Source organism: Electrona antarctica, assembly GCF_951216825.1.
Source record: "Electrona antarctica genome assembly, chromosome: 4".
NCBI lineage: Eukaryota > Metazoa > Chordata > Actinopteri > Myctophiformes > Myctophidae > Electrona > Electrona antarctica.
Window position 1 is genome coordinate 48,003,736 of NC_136809.1, and position 22,564 is coordinate 48,026,299.

The 22,564-nt window shown below is 44.7% G+C and overlaps 1 protein-coding gene across 1 annotated transcript in view; it reads right to left on the bottom strand.

The window, feature by feature from the left end:
- The window catches only part of grin2bb (glutamate receptor, ionotropic, N-methyl D-aspartate 2B-b), a gene marked incomplete at its 3' end in the record, with an annotated part of 184,499 nt that overhangs the window by 66,699 nt on the left and 95,236 nt on the right, over positions 1–22,564 (bottom strand). Inside the window, exons 3-5 of the mRNA XM_079499184.1 lie at positions 22,171–22,314; positions 17,821–18,094; positions 15,539–15,731 (exon numbers count right to left, since the gene is read on the bottom strand). Of these exons, the coding sequence (XP_079355310.1) occupies positions 15,539–15,731; positions 17,821–18,094; positions 22,171–22,314 (611 nt within the window). The remainder of the gene's footprint in view (positions 1–15,538; positions 15,732–17,820; positions 18,095–22,170; positions 22,315–22,564) is intronic.

Below are 22,564 nucleotides of genomic sequence, written 5' to 3' on the forward strand. Positions count from 1 at the left end.
ACTCGGCTTCCTGAGCTACTACAGAAGCTATGTGCAAAACTTCTCACGAATAGCCCAGCCACTGTATGACCTGCTCAAATTACAGCCTGACACCCCCCACTTTAAACCCTCACGAGCCAAGACTAAATCCCCCCAACAGTCCTCTCGCACCCCAATCGAGTGGAAGGAGAAACACCAGCAGATTCTGGAACGTCTGATCGACATGCTGATGGAACCCCCAGTGCTGGCGTACCCTGACTTCAATCAACCGTTCACACTCCACACAGATGCGTCTCAAAAAGGTCTGGGAGCAGTCCTTTACCAACACCAGGATGGGAAACTGAGGGTGATTGCCTACGGGTCACGCACATTGACACCAGCGGAACAGAACTACCACCTGCACAGCGGTAAGCTTGAATTCCTGGCGTTAAAGTGGGCCGTATGTGACAAATTCAGAGACTATTTATTCTATGCCCCTCACTTCACTGTCTTCACGGACAATAATCCGCTCACATATGTCCTAAGTACTGCCAAGCTCAACGCAGTAGGCCATCGGTGGGTGGGAGAGCTCGCTGATTTCAGTTTCGACATCAGATACCGGCCAGGCAAAAGTAACATCGACGCCGACACCCTTTCCCGTTGTCCCCTTGACATCAATTCCCTCATGACAGAGTGCTCTGAGGAGCTTACGGACGAGGCTGTGTGTACTGTATGGGAAGGAACCCGAAGAGCCCAACAGGGAGACATTGCCTGGGTCGCAGCCCTCAACCTCTCATCCCAAACCCTACCCCATAAGGAGCCACTACAGGCGATTAGCCATGATGAACTGGTGAAAGAACAGAGAGCAGACCCAGCAATTGGAAAAGTGATGGGATTAAAGGAGAACAACACACCAGCGGCAGAGTGTAACAAAGGGAACTGTGACACAGACACCATGAGGCTCTTGAGAGAGTGGAGCAAGCTGCACATAGAGGATGGATTGCTGTACAGGAAAACCATAGGTCGGAGACAACTGGTTTTGCCTGCCACCTCCAGGCCACTAGCTCTCACCTACCTGCATAACAACATGGGCCATGTCGGTGTGGAGAAAGTCCTGACTCTAGCAAGAGAGCGCTTCTACTGGCCTTTCATGAAGAGAGAGATTGAAGAATACATCACCAGAAAGTGCCCTTGTCTGAAACAGAAGAAGCCAGCTGTACATGAAAGAGCGCCGATGGGCAGCATTACATCAAACTCTCCCCTCGAACTGGTGTGTATCGACTTCCTTCACCTGGAACCCTCCCGTGGTGGCTGTGAGTACATTCTTGTAGTAATCGATCATTTTACCAGGTTTGCGCAAGCCTACCCCACCCGTAACAAAGCTGGCAAGACCGCGGCCGACAAGCTGTTCAATGACTTCATCCCCAGATTTGGATATCCGTCTCGGCTCCACCATGATCAGGGCCGTGAGTTCGAGAACGAGTTGTTCAAGTCACTGAGACAGTTAGCCGGCGTTGGCCACTCCAGAACCTCCCCCTATCACCCCCAGGGTAACCCTGTTGAGAGACTAAACCGCACGCTGTTACAGATGCTCAGGACCCTGGGAGAGAAGGAAAAAGCGAACTGGAAGGATCACCTGCCACAAGTGGTCCACGCATATAATTGCACAAAGCACGAATCCACAGGCTTCTCACCTTACTACTTATTATATGGTCATCATCCACGTCTCCCTGTCGACCTTCTCTTTGGTCTCTTAGCAGATGAAGAAGATGGAACCCACAGAGGATACGCTGAAAAGTGGGCAGGAAAAATGACAGAGGCTTATCGCATCGCCAATGCAAACAGTCAGCAGTCCAGCGCTAAAGGAAAGAAGTACTATGACAAGAGGAGCAGAGGTGTGACTCTCCAGCCTGGAGACAGAGTCCTCGTGCGTAACCTCAGTGAGAGAGGTGGTCCTGGTAAACTAAGACCCTACTGGGAGCATACCATCTACATCGTGAAAGAGCAGGTTGGAGATAATCCTGTTTACAAAGTGACCCCTGAAACAGGAAGCCGCCCCACTCGCACTCTGCATAGGAACCTGCTGTTACAAGTGAATGACCTGCCGATAGAGCCACCAGTCGCCAGTCCAGTCGCCAAAGCACGTGAGTCACCCAAGAGAACTAAGAGACATTCAGAACCCCCAGAACAGACACGGAGTCCAGACACGAGTGACTCTGAAGAAGAGGATGGAGTGTATCGTTACTGGCTGCGGGTACCTGTGGAGAATCCCAGGACCGACCGTAACTTACCAGAGAAACATGTAACCCAGGAGCCACAGAGAAATCAGGAACAGAATGGAATCCACCGGGAAGAGAGAGTTCTTGTTGAACCTGAACAGGAGAGAGAAAGTGTCACAGAAGAGGAACAGGAAGTGCACAGTGACACTGAACGGGACATGGATCAGCCTCAGCTCAACGACCAAGAGATACCTGAAGTAGTCAACATGGAGGAAGACATCCCAGAGCCTCAGCCTGAACATCAACCCCCTCTGAGACACTCCACCAGGGTGAGACGGCCTGGCTACATGTTCACATACCCCTCCCTTGGCCAACCAGCCTACCAGCCCCGTCCCACTGTGAATTCAGTTGGAATCCAGCCGATGCAGTGGCCCCAGCTGTATTACCCTTATCCCCTTCCCTTTCAGCCCCCAATGGCCCCATCCATCACTCACTACCCATTCCCACCCACTACATATCCAATTCATTGTTTCTGAACTGAACTGAGACACACCACAGACTGTACGCATACTTTCCACGCACGCACGCATACTCATACACAGCCCGAAAGTGCCATGGACTACACACAGTAGAGACATTCGGTACCTGCCTTGGGAATACTTTCTTATTTTTCTTATGCACTGTTCAGAGCGAAGTTGTTTACATGAAGTTCGAATTTTGAGGTTTTCTAGTATCAAGGTCAAGTGTCAGGAGCCACTTCTGTTTGTCGGGGAGTGTGTGATACTCTCACAAAGTGTGAAATAGCTTTTATTTTCTTTGCAAATGTAAACGCATTTTGGTTAAAAGTATTGTCTAGTACGTTTATTATTTTTATTATTCAAATGGTCACAAACCAAAAGATATCAGTAGTATATTACTGCAGTTCACTAGATTGAAGAGCGGAACCTTTCTGTCGCGGTAGTTGTTTCCTGACGCTCCTTCTTAAGGTTAGGGTACTGCCCCCTTTCCCCTCAGAGGAAAAATGGAAGCAAAAGAGAACAGTTCTGTCTTCTCATTTCTGTGACTGTTCACACTGTTTTTCAGGTTAGTACAACGTGAAAACAATATTAACTTATCCCTTAAGGTTCGAGTGCTTATGCGGAGGTACTGTGAGACTTTTGAGGAAGAATGAGTACTTTAGAGTGAGTTTAAAGACGGTGAAAACTCTGCGGTTTTGGAGGGCTGTTGTAGCATGCTGTTGCATAATGGCGTCGCCTTGTTACATAACCACTGAAGATGGCGTCTGCCTCGTGTACTGAACACAGAAAGATGTTTGTTTATAATTATCCACGACATTATTAATACTGGTTACCTGATTACTTGACAGATATATTTATTGGGTAAAAGGTTTTGTGAACTTTGAACAGCTAATGTTTGTTATTTCATTACCTGGTGATTAAGTGAAGAACAGTCATGTGCATTTATACTACTTTTATATTTCTACTCTATTTACATTATTACTATTACTGGGTTTATTGCAAAAGTGCCTTTAGTGAGGTTATTGTGATTGGAGTGTATTTGAATATGCTCACTTTTCTTATTATTAATATTCCCTACTTATGATGTCAGTATGTTTTGAAAAGACAACAGTTGAGTACTAAGAGCAGCTTAAAGCTAAGGAACTTGAGTGTGAATTTATATTGCACTATGGTTGTGATGATTAAGAATTATGGCACAATTGCACAGCCAACCCTTTGCACCATATAATGGCAGCTAAAATGGAACCAGTACCAATACTGAGAGATGCACTTTGATTGATTTCATTGTGATGTGATAACTTTGAGGTTTATTGAGAATGTTTAAGCCAAAGAGTGACACTGAATGTGAAAAGAGTTTTATTGTAAATGGAAATATGTTAATGTACTTTATTTTGGGACAACAGAACAGACACACAACAACATTACATACTCACCTGTTTAACACATTTAAGGACAATACACATTCATTCACCTACACAGAGACATGCCATACCTACCTGGATCACACACACGCAACCTGGAAAAAGAACAATAACGGTACACTTACACATTTCTTACCCACCTTGAACCTGACAAAGGACTTGAACAAAAACAGACATTATTGCAGTATTGGGAAATGTTTTATTGTATTGATTGTATATAATTGTTTGTTGTATTGTGAATAAATTGAGAGGAAAAATGGAAGCAAAAGAGAACAGTTCTGTCTTCTCATTTCTGTGACTGTTCACACTGTTTTTCAGAGACCAATATTCATCAATACTGTAAATGTGGTACCCGGCCTGGCTTGGGACCCGTTACACACACACTGATTCTAACTTGGACAGTTAAAATAATGCACACACGACCGCGTCGACACCTGGCGTGGTACAAGCGGGACAAACCGAGGCGCATATATGGATAACAACAACAACACCAACACTACACGCACACGCGCGCGCTGCAACAACAATCAGCTACGTACAGTGTGTGTGTGTGTGTGTGTGCGTGCGTGCGCGGGGGGGGATTTTGGATCGCCTCGCGATGCAGCGCAAATGGCACTACACTACACAGGGCTCGACAGTGCGACTAGGTACTCGCATTTGCGACTTAAAATATCACCGTGCGAGTTGTAAAATTCACTTTGTAGCACCGGCGCGACTACAGAATCCGATCTTTAAAGCTAAACGTTGCGCCGTTTACATCCAAAACAATGTGTCACTCTCTCGGTTCTGCACCGCTGCTGGAGAAGTATAGCACTGTCGAAGGCAGCGCAACTAATCCCCCCCCCCCCACCCCACAGAGAGGGAGGAGAGAGAAGAGAGCGAGAGAGCACACACGTCTTCACCCCAGCGAGGGAGGGAGACAGAGAGAAAGGGAGAGACATACAGAAAGACAGAGCTTTCCAGTCCTTACATTGTTTCTCCAATTGACCAGCAGAAAAGTGAGCAAACTCTAATCCACATTGTTAGTGTGCCCTGAAACTTTCTTGGAAATGTGCATGTTGCCTGCAGTGGCAGACAGCCGCGATGTAAGATGAGCCTGTGCATTTCACGCTTTTCACCCTATATAACTTGAACGCATAGGCAATCAAGTCAAGACCATGAATTAATGACAGCTGTGTAGGGGTGACGATTGCGTGATGCTTCTATGTACAGGATTCTATAGGTCACCACTTTTGGTGTGACACACACACGGCTTCTGTTTACAATGCGTTGTCAACACGCGCTGAGTTGACAAAGATTGACAGATTTAGGAGAACACTGATAGTTTATCCAGTAAAAAGCAGTTTCATGTGTGCTTATTTTAATTTCATTTCATTTGCTTTGATGTGAAAATACAATACAACAAATAATAATAATACCCATCCGTTACTACATGTGAAGGGCACAATACTGGGTTTAAAAACACAGCTGAAACATGAAGTGGAGTCTGTCAAATCTCGCAATTTCCTTCTTCCCATTGCGCTGCAACGGAACTAGGATGAGCCGCCCGAAGGGCGGCGAAATTCTAGTATGTATACATGTATATGTAATTTGTAAGTTGATTAGCGGTATACTGTGGTTACTCTGCGCCCCGTTTGATGCGTATGTATCGTAGCAGCATATGACGTCAGGTATAACTGGTATAACTAGCTCTCAATGATGACGTAATAAAGATGTGGATTAATCGGCTTTCGATGGTGACGTATATGTCGATCAGTGTCGGGTGGATTAAAGGAAAGGTGAAAGGTGGAAAGGAAATGCCTCTATGTATATGTATATGTAATTTGTAAGTTGATTAGCGGTATACTGTGGTTACTTTGCGCCCCGTTTGATGCGTAATTTGCGTATGTATCGTAGCAGCATATGACGTCAGGGTATAACTGGTATAACTAGCTCTCAATGATGACGTAATAAAGATGTGGATTAAAGGACCCAATGCCAGGGTGTAATTGGTTTTCGATGGGGACGTAATGACGATATGTTTTAGTGTCGGGAGGATTAAAGGTAATGCCCCTATGTATACATGTATGTATACATGTATGTAATCTGACACCACTGCCATATCAAGCACAAGTAGTCATTACGTCATACGCTGGCACGGCGCATACGCATCAAACGGCGACATGGACGAAAACTATTACTTGCGCGCTCTGCTTGCGCAAGTAATAAGAGAACGCTAATCTATCTTAATCTATTCCTATTTTAGGCCTTTCATTATAGAAGAGCTTCAAAAAAATGTAAAAGAAACCAGCCCGGACCGCTGGCTTAGCGGTTCGGGCACCTATAGGCGCCATTGCAGCCTAACAGCGTGTCACAGGTTCGAGTCCCGATCCCGACGACCTTTGCTGCGTTAACTCATTGACTGGCAGATTTATCTCTCGCTGCATTTAGCTTCAGCCAGGCTCAGATAGGTGAACCAATAGCATCCACCACCGTGATCCCAGCGGCACCCGACCCTCTATACCAGAAAGCACGCTGGCTGGGCCAGGCTACTTCAAATGTAGTGTTTTATTAGCCTGATTATCAGACTGTAGCTTTCTTGAAGCTTCAGTCTGACATTGTCTCCTGTCTGAGCGATTTCAAGGGGGAGGGGATTAGAATTTCCCTCAACCAGTAGCCATTGGTGTTGTTTTTCCCTCATTCCTCTGTGTGTTGCGCTGCGTGATGACGCTGAAAACGGGACTCGGCACTGATTGGTTGTTCGTTAGACCCACCCCCACCACCGATTCTCATTGGATAATACATTTTTGTACCGAAGAAATTATAGGTTCACAGTGCAACACCAGACCAAGAGATGCAGTCCACTCAGAGAGTGGGCGGGGTCTTTGGGCTGGATCCAGGCTAGTGTTTTATAGAATCGAAGTCATGCTTTAAAACCCATGTTGGGCGGGAACCCCTTTTGGTGTTAGCATTATGTTATGCTTTAGCTATTGAAAAATAGCAGATCTACAAGCTCATAGCGTAGACCTACAAGACCTACAAGCTTGTAGCGCGCCACCGAGTGGCGCACTACAAGCTTGTAGGTCTGCTATTTTTTTTAAATCGAAGAACGACCGACATAGAAACATAGCTTTTTCAGAAAACTGTCAGGATGTAGAAGACATTTTTAGAATCTGATCTCAGGTCTTAACAACAGCGACACGCTCCTAGTAGGTTGTGCTTCAGTAGCTCCCGCTCCGGTGTTTCAACTGGATCAAAGACACAGCAGTCACAGCCCAACAGGAGGAGAATGGGAGGAGAAAATTAGCCCATTTTGACCTGAGATCAGATTCTAAAAATGTCTTCTACATCCTGACAGTTTTCTGAAAAAGCTATGTTTCTATGTCAGTCGTTCTTCGATTTTTCAAAAATAGCAGACCTACAAGCTCACCGAGTGGCGCGCTACGAGCTTGTAGATCTGCTATTTTTCAATAGCTAAAGCATAACATAATGCTAACACCAAAAGGGGTTCCCGCCCCAAAATGGGTTAAAGCCTGGATTCTAATGTTTGACGGCTTGTTTGTAAACGCCTTATATGCCACAAAGTTGCGGAATCTGTATTATTTTTACAGCTAGTTTGAATTTTTTTAGTTTTTCAGAATTTTCCTCTGAGTCCGCATAGCGGACAGCTTTCTGCAGAATCCATTCAGAATATAATGATATATGCACGCACCACTCCGTCGCCTCTCCCCCACAACAGCGGATAACCGCGCCTACTTTAGATCTGAATTCTGATCAAATAAATGACGAGGGGATGGCGGGTGGGGGGTCCTGACCCTTTAAGTAAAAAATGTGAGTAAATTATCCACCTCTGCTCACAACAAGTATAGTAATACAGCTACACGGACCCTTTCCGTGCTCCTTGCATCCATCCACACTATTTATTTATTTCTCTGCTGGGTTGTTTCGGAGGCAAAGCGTCGCCATGGTGATTGTAGCCCACAGAACCAGAGAGAGAGAGAGAGAGGGAGGGAGAGGGAGAGAGAGAGAAAGAGAGAGAGAGTGAGAGTGAGAGAGAGAGAGAGAGAGAGGTGGGGGGGTGGTAGAAAGAGAGATGATTCCAGTTTATCTGCTTGCACTTGTTGACATATATATGCTGATATGTATTCACAGTCAGAGGCACTTAATGCACTCTCCGCTGCACCTCTGCTCTCTCTCTCTCTCTCTCTCTCTCTCTCTCTCAGCTTGTCACTATCTTTGACTCACTCAGCACCTCGCCTTATATCCGTATATTTATTATAATTGGTTTGTGTAGCGGTGTCACACACTGAACATAGCAGATCTACAAGCAGTAGATGAAGGGCTGGGCTTTTTATATATCTCTGCTGTCAGGCAGAAACCAACATTATGTGGTTAATCAGACTAATTGATTTGTGTAAATTATAATACAAACTAAATCTATTCTAATTTGCCTGTGTACTGTACAGGTTCTAAATATCAGTTTCGATAATTATTTCTGTTAATTGCTACGCTATTTTGGGACAGTGGAGTACAACTAAGATCCAGGCTTCATTCCCTCGCTCATCTTTTCTGCTTACTGTATCAGGTGTCATATAGTGTATGTTTCAGCTGATCTTCTTCTTCGTAAAAGCTCAGTTCACATCAGCTGTGCAACCTTTACAACATATAAACAAGCAGGGCTGAGGATGGTGGAGTTGAAATGCTCTGGTAAATAGGTGTCAGGATGATTCAGTACTGTAAAGCATGTGTGATCATGGCTGCATGAGATTGAATCCCAGGCTTATGCTACTGTACACTGTTACATAATTTCTTCCTCTTCTTTCGCTCTGTATTTGTGGGCAGACTTGGCACATACAATGATACATTGCAATAAGGCTGCAGCTGTCCATTATCAAGGGACCAAGCCGGAAGGGCCTATGGTCCCATATTGAATTTGGTTGGTGGTTCTTTTTCTTCCGCCAAAAATAGCAGTTCTAGCTGAACACGGTTCAGTCGGTTTTCACAAAACTTGGCAATATTATGGTAGAGGGCTATGCCAAACGATGAAGACGCAAAGTCAAAGGGTGGCACTATACTATAGCACTCAATTGAAAATGCTAACTTTGAACAGGGTATGTGCCTGGAAGAGCTCTCAGATCCTCTGGATCTGGTCTCTTAGATGTTCCAAAGGCTATACCAAAAACTAAAAGACAAGGAGAAGCAGCATTCAGTTATTATGGTCCTAAAATGTGGAACAGCCTGGCTGTGAACCTACGACTTTCTGAATCCATGGACAGTATTAACACATTTCTTGCTAGCCATTTCGGGCAGAGCTAGCCTTGTGGTGCTAAGGGTGATGCATTGAACGAACCTTTTCTGAGGCCCACAGTAAATGTTCTCTTATAGCGAGAATCACACAGCATACCTCAAAGGAAAGCTCAACTTGTACACTCCATTCTGGAGATATTTATCTTTATGTAACACCTGCTTTTGTAGTAACGTACTCTTCTTGAACAGAAAGCCTAATTAGGAGCGGTTTTATGTCAGACGCTGTGTATTGTTCCAACTCGGCTAGCCGAGTGCGCCGAGGGACGGTGGTGTTGCTGTATTTTCCTCCGAGGTGGAAAGACTGTTGTGTCTGTTAGTGTTGCTGCCCGCCTGCCCACCTCCCGTAACACAACAGCACATTTGCATTGTTCCATCTGACCGGCGTTAAAGAAAATAAAGAAATAACCGCTCGCCGAGGGACGATACAATCCGTGATAGTTTTTTTGTTTGAGTATGAACAAAAAAGGAGACAGAAATCTGACCGACAGACACTCACACACAAGACCCCTCCCCTCCCTCCGCTCAAACAAACAGGAGGGAGCCCTCCCCTCCCTGAAACAAAGAGAGAGAAATAAGATGAGAGGTGCACCGAGCCGATCGGCTTGTTATGCAGCGATTCTGTTGACCTGAGTTGCATGGGAGTCTCCGAGCCGCCATTACGTGACAATACGCCAACCCCCTCCCGTCCTGTTTTCAGGAAGGGAGGGGGAGAGGCATTTTTTTCTTTCTTTTTTTAATCTGTGAAGCACATTGGGTTGCACTTGCTGTATGAAATGTGCTATATAAATAAAGTTTTGATTGATTGATTGATTGATTGTACAGAGCCATAGACATGTTTATCCAAAGGGAAATATGGACTTCTTCTACAAATAATAAAGTGCCACCTTCATGTTTTTAATCTAGTGCGCTGATGCACCCCCCCAGAAACAAGATAAATGGAGGTTTCTCACATTATAGGCATGCTGCAAAGTGGGAGTAGGCTACATCATTTATTTTGATATTCCCTGCTGTCATTGCATGTTGACTCCTAGCATACACGTAGCCTAGGAAGCATTGTATCACCATTAATACTAGTGGCGTTGTGGCACACGCGCGCCCGGCCGGTGAGAAGGTGAAATGGGCAGTAGCCGGCCACTGCACAGGTGGTCCCTAAAGGCCTTTAAGAAGCACCAGAGACACCTGTGCATGTTTCAGGTGAACTATATACTCCGGAGTAGTTCACCCGAAACATGACTGACTATATATATATATATATATATATATTATATACATAATTTGGGGACCCCCCAAAATAATTTGGCGACCCCCGTGAATTATACAATGACAAAAACAATAATAAGAAGAAAGAACCATCATCTAATTATTGGCTTATTGACCCCACAAAGTCTTCATGAGTGTGTAATTGATACAAATATTGAAAAAGATTGAAAATAAGTAATTTCTCAGGTGAACTACTCCTACAGTATAAGTACTCCTACAGTATAAGTATAAGTACAGTAAAAGTACAGTACAAGTACTCCTACAGTATAAGTATAAGTACAGTATAAGTACAGTAGACTACAGTGGAAGTGTCTCTGTAAGCGATGTATATTTCACCTCACCAGAAATAGCCTCTTCTCGTCACATTGGCGACAGCTAGTTTCGGGAGCTACAGTAACAGTATGACTAAATAAACACATCTGCCATCTGATTAGTCGTTGCACATTGTCACTTAAATCCAGCCGCTGCTTATGCGATAACGTCACGTTACACACTGGGAGGCAATAACTGGAGCCCTGATGGAATGCATTAAATTCAATGAGCGCCAGGTGTGGACAAGCCAATGAATAAACACTGCGGGCCTGTTAGGAAGATTATTTGCAATATATCTCTTACACATATCTCTTGTTTTTCGATGTGTTCACTGCTCATTGTATCATATTTTGAGGGATCTAAAGAGCACAGACTGGGCCATATATTCGCAGATGTTGACTGGCAACTGTCAATAGACAGTCAAGCGACGGCAGCTGGTGTTTTTATAGTGTTTTAAATAGGTTTTCATGTGGACAGAGATTCATGTTTTTTACGTGCTTGTGTAGACTGGAAAAAAGTAACACAGGAGAAATAACTCTGTTTTTAATACCTGTGGACATACTGTGGTATGAATAATATGTCAGTGGACCAATCGATACAAGCTTAAAGGACCACTTCACCACTTTTCAACTTCTCTTCCTATAATTGGTCCTAACTAATGTTCATGATAAAATACCACAATTTTTTTCCTACTCAGTCTGTGTCTCATAGGAAGGCTGTGGGCAGTTCAGAAACCCGTCCACCAGTGACATCATCGATGGTGAATCCAAGCTAATAGAAACGACAGGCTTTCTTTTCCTGAAAAGTTGCAATGCAAAAGTTGAAGCCATCGTTCTCACGATAATAAAAATCTAAATATATTTTAAAACAAATCTTGTTTAAAAAAAAATCTGCCTAATGATGATGTCACTGGTGGACGGGTATCCGAACTGCCCAAAGCCCTCCTATGAGACACAGACTGAGTAGGAAAAAATGGTGGTGTTTTATCATGAACATTAGTGAGGACAAATTATATGAAGAGATGTTGAAAAGTGGTGAAGTGGTCCTTTAAGCAGTATTCTTCCCAATAGGGATAATACGCCAGCTGACCTATCAGGATAAGCTACAGTACAGAGCCTCTCGCGGTTGAAGGAACTCATCATGTCAAACCCACATACAAAGAAGCAAAAACCCAAGGTAGAAGCAGCCACCTTCGACAGGAATTGCAGATCTACAAGCTCGTGGTGTGATGTGAGCTTGTAGATCGGCTATTTTCGGTGCACGAACACGATTGTACAACGGAATATATAAATCAGGAATGATTGGTGAGGCCCTATGTGTTCTCAATCAACTAGCCCACCTCGGCCAAGTGAAATCACAACCAATTTGTTCACCAGTGCAGTTCCTCGTTGACAGTAAACGTTAATCTAATAATTTAATTAAAGTGTTGGTCAAACGCTATTTCATCTTTGTCTTTGTGAATGAATAAGTCGATCCGTATGAGATAAACAAACTATCGCCTGGCATTAGTCGTCGTCGACGTTGACAGCCTGTGTGATAATCTATACAATATGATGCGTGCAGCACGCCTAGAATATGAGTGTAGAGTACTGTATGTACAGTACAAACCCCCGAGACCCGGGGCTGCAACACCCAAGCATGTGCGTCGAGTGGATACAGAGATTTCTGTCAAACTGACATCAGGTGGGTGCGAATGGGCAGCATCACACCTGACCCCCTGACCCTAAACACTGGAGCACCTCAGGGATGCGTGCTGAGCCCTCTCCCCTATACTCCCCTGTACACGTATGGCTGCACATCCATGTACACACCACTCCCTGTCTGTATAGCTGAGCTCAAGGTGTATATGCTTGGCCATGACAGCACAACCTTAACCCATTATGTTATGCTTTAGCTATTGAAAAATAGCAGATCTACAAGCTCATAGCGCGCCACTGCTATTTTTGAAAAGTCGAAGAACGACTGACATAGAAACATAGCTTTTTCAGAAAACCGTCAGGATGTAGAAGACATTTTTAGAATCTGATCTCAGGTCAACATGTGTTAACTAACTGTTTATAAGTATATTAATGCACAGTATACATCTGCTGCTATGCTCACGCACCCTATTTATATCTTATCTCAGGCACCATGTAAATACAGTATGTACAGTATTGCCCCCTCCACTCTTCTTCTTCCCTTTCTCTTACTTCTAGGAAACAACGATGCGATGGGAGAACGATGCACAAACACTAATTTCACCCACTTCTGAAAACCTGTGATGTGACAATAAAGCGGATTCTGAACTATATTGTGTTCAGTATTTTCAGCCTGCTGCCTCTACAGTACATGCTGCAGTGAATAAAAACAGATTACACCTGTGTGACCTGCCTTTTCTGTACTCTCAGTCTGTTCACTCCGTGTCTTATTGGCGGGCTATGGGCAGTTCAGAAACCCGCATAGAGATCTGAGATAGATAGATAGATCTGAGCTTTCCACAGGCCTCCTCTGAGACACAGAGCGAGTAGACATAAAACGTTTATTACAGCGAGATGACGTCTTCGGTTAATTTACCATAAACAAACATTAAAGTCCATAGACTTGACTGGCACAAATGATATCATAATTTACCTTAAACAAACATTAAAAGTCCATAGACTTGGCTGGCCTATGACATCATTTCGGAAAGCCATGCCATGTTAGCACCCCTCCAAAAGCGGCATTTAAACCTATGAAGATACCGTGTAGGCTGGAAATGGGCGATGTGGTCCTTTAAGAAAGTGAAGGAACATGTTGCATTGCTTTCTTATTGGCTGCCTTTCTCACAACGCTGCTCGCCTGAAGCTAAGGGTCACAACGTAGGACAGTAAATCAAGCATAACATAACAAGGTGCAAAGAATTGCAACTGAGGGGCATGTTAGCGCTGCGAATCAGTGCTGAGGAATCCATAATGTTCACTCCCGAAGGGCCGATTCATACTCCTATTTTACAGCTGTTTCGGCGCTGTAGTGCCGAAATGATTTCGGCTCGTCAGAAATTTTCAGTAGCACCGAAGAGCCGACTTTAGGATGGTACCCGCCCCCCCGAACCTCAAATGACGTCACATTGTAGGCTCTACAGAGCCAAACCGACTTTTATTCGGCTCTAAAATAGGAGTATGAATCGGCCCTAACCCGCTTGAGGAATCCATAATGTTCACTCCCTAACCCGCTTGAGGAATCCATAATGTTCACTCCCTAACCCGCTTGAGGAATCCATAATGTTCACTCCCTAACCCGCTTGAGGAATCCATAATGTTCACTCCCTAACCCGCTTGAGGAATCCATAATGTTCACTCCCTAACCCGCTTGAGGAATCCATAATGTTCACTCCCTAACCCGCTTGAGGAATCCATAATGTTCACTCCCTAACCCGCTTGAGGAATCCATAATGTTCACTCCCTAACCCGCTTGAGGAATCCATAATGTTCACTCCCTAACCCGCTTGAGGAATCCATAATGTTCACTCCCTAACCCGCTTGAGGAATCCATAATGTTCACTCCCTAACCCGCTTGAGGAATCCATAATGTTCACTCCCTAACCCGCTTGAGGAATCCATAATGTTCACTCCCTAACCCGCTTGAGTGGTGTTGCATATCGGTGCTGTTGGGCACAAAACCATTTCAACTTTTTCTTGTGGGTGTGTGAAAATGACTGGTGCCATGCGGAAATATTTTCACAATTTGTGAAACATTTTGAAAGCGGTTCAGTGGGGACGCACACGCAGAGTAGACACACCAACGGACCGACATGCGGAAACAACGGTCGGACATGCGGTCGGACATGCACTGCCCCCGTGCTTGTGGTTAGGGTTAGGTTAGGGTTTGAGGTAGGTTGTCGGTCTAATGACCAATGGTATGTCTAAACTATGGCCTGTCTGTGCCTGGGTTTTATAAATAATGAACCAATGAATAGCATTAATAAGAGCTTGTGACTAAATGATAATTGCATTGGATCCATCCACGGGTTATTTTTTTCCAGAAAAGTAATGCTTTTAGATACATGCAAGCAGTGTTGATTTCATCGACTAAAACTATGGGGTTCCAGACCCCCAAGAACCGGGCCGGTTCCGGTGTGCCGCCCCGCGTCCGAAATGGTTGAGAAATGACAGTTACAGTGTGGCAGTCCCTCTACTGTACCCTCTACTGTACTGTACTGTCACTGTACTATACTGGCACACCCGAAAGCATCATATATACAGTTAATATGTGCGTGTGTGTTTGTTGTTAGGTTGCGCACAGGTGGTGAAAAACAACCATGTTGTTTTCGTGCTCATACCCAGCCACCCAGCCACCCAGCTACCCAGCTACCCAGCTACCCAGCCACCCACACACATAGCTCCGTAAGGGAGTGGTTGCACCACTCAAAAATGATCCCAAAGAAGGCTATGACTAAAACTAAATAAAAAATGGCTGTCAAAATCAACACTACATACAAGGTTTTCCGGCCGACATCAACAATATGTATGCAGGACACCAACGTTTATGCCGGTCTGTATGCTGTGCCATCCTCCAGCGGCTGCGTGGTGTGTGTTGACTGACTCACTTGAGCACCTCGTTGGAGTTGCTGGGACCGGAGCCCTTCTTGTCTGGCGGGCCGTGGCAGCTGGACTTCAGCAGGGTGTGTGGCCCCCGGTCCAGCATCATGGTGGACGTGGCTGAGGCAATGACGGCCACCGCGTCACGTACCCTGGCCTCGATGCCGTAGTCCCATTCGTCATACGACACCGAAATAAGCCCTGGGAGAGGAAAGGGAGAGGGAGAGGAAAGATAGAGAAATTGAAAAAGGGGAGAGGGGCAAGAGATACTTATCAACTAAAGAGGCAGAGAGAGTACAATGGAAAAAACAGCCCGAGGGGGGAAAAGACATAGAAATTGAAAGCATATCGTGCGGGAGGTTAGAAACTGGGAAAAACACGGACAAGCGAGATTAAGAGAACGGGATGCATGGGAGTTCCATTCTGAAGTGGCAAACGAATGAATGGAAGCATATTGGTGCTGCCTTGCAGAAACCATGTATATTTGAACTTTTAGTTTTTTTTTTGTAAATGAATGCCCTACTTCGTTGCACAAAAGTCACATAAAATTGGCAAATGTCTAAATAATAACTACATTGGATCTATGGGCATACAGGTTATTTTTCCATTCCCTGAAATTCCCTGGTTTTGGACATACAAGCTTTCCACCTGACAGCGACGATATTAATGCTGCACGATATTAGAAAAGAATGCGATATTCGATAACGTTGTTGAATACCTCGATAACGATGTGACTCCACGATAAGTACCAGAAAACTGCAGTATATCGTTCTCATGCGTTTTGCTTCAGGTAAAGTTTAAAAAACTAAAGACATATAAATTAAAAATGTAAAACAAATATCTAGCCTAACAAAAGCGGCAATATAATGCCTCTGAACTTTGACTCAGTTGCATTATTGCACATAGCCTGAATGCAATAATAATACTAGGCCTGCTGCCATTCAGGGTGGAAAAGAAAATGATCCTTTTGGATTTGGGGAGAAGTAGTTTCATGAGAGGCTACTGGGAAGTACTTGATATATAAACTGAAAACGTTCAGTTGAGAGAGGGGCAGGGAGGAGCAGCTGTAGGTGCTCAACTTGATTTATACTTTGATCTCCACTCCACGGTGCTCAATCTGGCCAATAGACATAATAATATGCCACTCAATAAATGCCGCCTCTCGCAATATGTATACCTCACATGACGATGCCTCCATGAAGGTACATTTTCTATATATTTTGCAGCCGTAGACAATACAATAACTTGGTGCTTGCGTATGGAAAACCACATGGAGAGCTATTTTCAGAAGATTAGCCATTTTTAAATGACGGCCACTGACACTGGAGCTTTTTGTGTCCCACAATTCAACACAACAAGATCCACAAAGGAAAAAGCTTGCCAGGGCAGCCTCACATTGACGTCATCACAAGTTCACAACACCACACATCTAATAGAACCCTGAGGCCTTGACGTCATTTTGGGGCTCTCGCAATGACAGCTTCTCAATTTGATGCTCCTATCCAGAGGGGCCTAAAACGTGGAGGGCTGGAGGAACCGGAGTTGTTTTCTGAACCTGTGCACACGATCATGTAACTATGAAGAACACATTTTGTCAAACCACAACAGGGTATAGTAAGTGGCCTTGGCCGTCGTTGGAAACTTGCAAGTCCAAAACCATTACTTTTTTTTTGTAATCAAGTAAATTATTTGGATCTGAGATGTAGTGGTAAAAGTAAAAATACTGGAAATTGAAAATACTCAAGTAAAGTACAAATACCTCAAAAGTGTACTTAACACTTTTATTGTGGCTAGCTGCATGTGTACATAGCTAAATGGCAGTAGCAATAGTTCAGCACAGGCTAAGACAGATTTGTTCTATTTTTTTTAGAAAGAGAGTTGTAAGATTAAGAGAAAAAAAGAAGAAAAGAAAAGGTCCAGACCCACAGGATCGTACCCAGGGTGCCGGCCCGATTCCGGCAAGCCACCCCGCGTCCGAAACGGTTGAGAAATGTTGTTACCGGGTCCCTGTACTGTACTGTACTGTACTGTACTGTACTGTACTGTACTGTACTGTACTGTACTGGCACACCCGAAATCACCATATATACAGTTAATATGTGCTTGTGTGTTTGTGTGTGTGTTAGGTTGCGCACAGGTGGTGAAAAACAACCATGCTGTTTTCGTGCTCAGACGCACCCAGCCACCCACCCACCCACCCACCCACACACCCACACCCACCCACACACACACATAGCTCCGTAAGGGAGTGGTTGCACCACTCAAAAATCACTAGAAGTGAAAGCCCTACCTGTGGGGAAGACAGCAGGGACGTGCTCCGCGTCTCCCGCCACCAGCGAGGGAACGATCCAGGTGAAGGCGTAGCCGGTCAGGCCCACGGAATGGGCCACCTCGAAGATGGTGGCGGCCTCCTCCTTGGTGCAGTACAGCAGGATGACGGGACTCTGCAGCTTCTTCATCTGGTTCTGGATGGACTTGGAGTCTCCGTCGTCCATGGACATGTCCAGCAGGAGCACCTCCTCCAGCTCCCAGCCCACGAAGCTGTTCTCGACGGTGCTACGGATCTGGAGTGCAGGGACGTGCAGAGAGTGTTAGAGGGGCAGGGGCTGAAATCCCGTAAGAGGGCACTTTTGGAAAAAATAAGCGAAAATAGCAGATCTACAAGCTCACAACGCGTCGCGCTGCGACGCGTTGAGAGCTTGTAGATCAGCTATTTTCGGGGCGCAACCCAGCACTCTTTAGGCTAGTGTAGATGCGGTTGTACAACATGGATTTCAAAACAAATTTGTTCAACGCAAAATACTGCGTTCAAGTTCAGGAGACTTCGGGAAAAAAGCAATTCTCCTGAATGCTGCCTTCCGGCATGGCATGGAAAGGAGTGGCATTTGCATTCTTTCACCGTAGTAAATGCTGCATTCGTGGTCTGGAAAGGGCAGTTGTTTTACAGACGGGTAAATGGGCAGGGGCTGAAGCCCCCTTTGATGTCTATGTGTGCACGTCCCTGCTGGAGTGGATTGGAGAAAACATATCGTGGGAGGTTAGAAACTGGCAAAGAAAAAACTGACAAGCGAGATGAATTGAACGGGTGCATGGATGGGAGTTCCATTCTGAAGTAGATTTGACATGAATGGAAGCACAATGGTGACAAGCTTTAATTAATTGTGCTCATGAGAAATGTACTTTTATTGTACAGTGTTGTGACTGTTTTTCTTTTTGGTTTCCAATATTTTTTACTTTTGCTTTGTTATTTGTGTTTTTCTGTTTTTATTTCAATTTATTCTATTGGTTATCACTCATTTCTATTTTCATTATTCCTAAATATGTTTGTGTCCAAATGACCAAAAGATTCACTTTTATGTTGTTCAAAAGTTAACAAAAAGCAGGTTCACTTTGCTGGCAAACAACATCTTGGACCGAGAACGATAGTGTGATTTTAAGTGAACGGTGCACCCAAAATAAAACAAATTACGGGGGAAGGACTATTTTTAGTAAAACTATCAGTGGAGAAAGCAGAGCCAAAACTTCATGCATTCTCACTCCTGGTCTGATCAGAGTTACTGGACTTGTGTGAAGATGGGGAGTCAGGGGGAGTTCAGAATTCAGAATTTCAACAAAAGACAGTGGGGCAGTATTATGCGTGTCTTAAGTACCAGGTCTTATGACTTAACTTGAGACCTGGAGGCGTGGTCAATGCTGTTTGGCCACTCAGAATAGCCAAATGGCATTGATCACGCCTCCAGGTCTTAAGTTGAGTAATAAGACCTGGTACTTAAGACACGCATAATACTGCCCCAGTGGTGTCTAAAAGTTTTATTGACAGGAGAGAGGCAGAGGTGAAGGAGGTGAAATCAGGAGGGTCACTGCGGGCAGGCCATCAAGGCCACTGTGGCCTTCCTCTCAGTGCATTCACCGGGAAGCCACTGTGTACACCTTAGATTGTAGCGGTGGCCATTCAAAAATAGCAGATGCAAAAGCTATGTACAAATAGCGATGTCACGATTACAAATTTAAGTTGACGATTAATTTTCACACAGATAATTGTGATTAACGATTTAATTGTGGGTTTTTTGCAATGGACATTGGAACGTTTAACGATTTGTTATTTCTGTTTGCCTTTTAGGCTTCGTAATCGCAAATTGCACAGGGCAGATATGAAAATTACTTAAATATGCAAAGAAATCACTGACACATTTAATAATTTGTAATATTTGTTTTACTTCCAAAACACGTCACAACTGACATGTAAGCGTGAAGATCTGCTATTTCCGCTATTATTGAAAATGTAGGCAGAAATGTACGGGCATCGAAACGATTAACGATTAGAAATAAAATAAGGGGGCACGGTGGCACAGTCGGTAGTGCTGTCGCCTCACAGCTAGAAGGTCCTGGGGACGCTGTGGGCGCTAGGGGCGTGTTCTCTCCTCCGCGTCATCAGTGCCCATACCTGAGGCGGGGTTGGCGAAAGGGCCTTTCTGTGTGGAGTTTGCATGTTCTCCCCGTGTCTCCTAGGGTAGGTGCCCTCACAAAAAACATGCAGTAATCCTGGTCTCTAAAACTACCTCCCCCTGGCCAGCCGGGGCGCCTGATGGAGGGGAAAGGAACTGGTCGGAATAACGTGTTCCTTCCACACGCTACGTCCGTCCGGGGAAACTCTCCCCTGTCAGGTGAAAAGAAGCAGCTTGGACTCCTCATGCATAGAAGGGGGCATGAGGTCAGTCCGCTGCCCCCCCCAGGTTGGCAGAGGAAGTAGCGCCCAGGATTACATTAGATAATTGGCACTGGGTGAAAAAAACGGGTTGCAAAATCGTGGGATAATTATTTTATTTTTTTTAAGTCAACAGCACAGAGCCCAGGCAGAGTGTATAGGTCTACAGCACTGTTTCCCAAACAGTGGGGCGGGACCCATTTGTGGGTCGTGGATCCATTTATTTGGGTCGCGACTCGCGAGTGAATATCCCTTTGTTTTTCTTTGTTTCCTAAATGTTATTTTGCTATTGTTATTTTTAAATATTGAAAACAAATTCAAGCATTTTTTGAAAAGAATTTCAAATAAAAATAATCACAGAAATCTCCTAAATTAAAAACAAAATTATTAAGAAGTAGTGAAAATAGCCACTCTACAAGCTCACAATGCGACGCGTTGTGAGCTTGTAGATCTGCTATTCTCCCTAGTTTGGGTCCTGGGGAGACAAATTTCTCTTTTGGGTCTCAAGCTAAAACAGGGGTTCTCAACGTTTTTGGCTGGGGACCCCCGGAAATGCTTTGGCCATGTCTCGCGGCCCCCGCCCTGCCCCCCTCCCCACCACAAAATACAAAATGACTGCAAAGAAAACCTTAATAATAGAGAAAATATATCATAAACTAGAAAAAGTGCCCTTCTGGGCACAGGTCTCCACCAGGAGGATAGGAGTGTGTGTGATGTTTGGCAAAATGTTTAGGAGTAATATAATCATGTTTTGTGTGTGTGTGTGTGTGTGTGTGTGTGTGTGTGTGTGTGTGTGTGTGTGTGTGTGTGTGTGTGTGTGTGTGTGTGTGTGTGTGAGAGAGACACAGCTTGGCCTGTTGTAGCACCACCATGAGGCTGATTTGAAAACTGTCAAGTGGCATTTTTTCCTCAGCCTAGTGGGAATATGCATGCACAGTTTCACCGAAATCGGACGCTGCGTTGAGTAGTTGTGGCGATTTGTACGAAACGGGTACCAAGCGGGCTACTCCTGAAAAGTTTAGAAGCCAATCGTAGGCAATGAAGGTGGATTACATGACTATGGAGAGCATGTGTACCGATTTGCGTGAAAGTTGGATAACATCTGAAGGAGTAATATTAGAAAATGTGTTTTACATATGTCGGCCTCCTGGTGGCACTATAAAGAGCAGATGTGAAAAATTCCAGGCAAAGGTTTTTCCTTGGCCTCTAGGGAGTTGGCATACAATGTAATCCACAAATCCGTGCAGTTGGAGGTAAAAACACTTTTCGGCCAGTTATAGCGCCACCATGAGGCTGAGTTGAAAATGTTCACGTGGCATTTCTTCCTCGGCCTAGTGGGAATGTGCGTGCGCAATTTCACGGAAATCACACGATGTGTTCATGATTTGCAGCATTTTGTTTGAAACTGAACACTCCTGCGAACTTTGGAAGCCAATCTTAGCCAATCAGGATGGAGTCTGAGAAATCTGAAAGACCCATTTGGTTGAATGACTCTAGAGAGACTGTGTACCAATTTGCGTGATGTTTGGACAAAATCTGTAGGTGTACTGTCCAAAAACTTGTTTTGCACAAAGCGGCCTCCTGGTGGCGCTATAACAGGCCGTTCTGGAAATTTTGGGGCAGAGGTTCATCGTTGGCATCCAGGGAGTGTGTGTGCAAAATGTGGCACCGGGTTAACAGTGCCGGAGATTAGCTGTTCACAGACGGACACACGGACGGACGGACGGACGGACGGACGGACACACGGACGGACGGACGGAGTGCAAAACATACTCTCTCCCCATGCCTTCGGCCTGGTGGAGACAATGAATACTTAAACCATCATTAAGGAAATGCATGCACCACATACTATGTCAACTCTTAATTTCCATTTTCCAGCCATTCAGTTGCAAAAAAATAAATAATAATACGTTGTTTTTAAATAATTTACAGTACCTTGTTTACAAAGTCCTGGTATCCGGGGTAGTATGTTGTGACGATAGAAAAGATGTACCAGTCATACTCCTCCATGATGTTCAGCATCACTGATGCCTGCTGCTCGATGGATGGACCAAACTGGAAAAACATGGAGTGGTCGTCCTGGAAAACAGAGACAGAAGATTAATTTAAGCCCATACTGTATAGGCAGTTAGGCAGACAAGGTGGTAACACAACACAGCATTTCATAACTTTCATTTTGAAAAAGTTATAAGCTAGCACACGATTCATCAACAGTTAACACCTTAGTAGCCCGGAACTATTTAATCCATTTCATCCATGTGCCCATCATTTATAGCGCACAGACCACTTTTACCGGCGCACCGGAAGCTGGTGTGCATGTCTGTGTAGC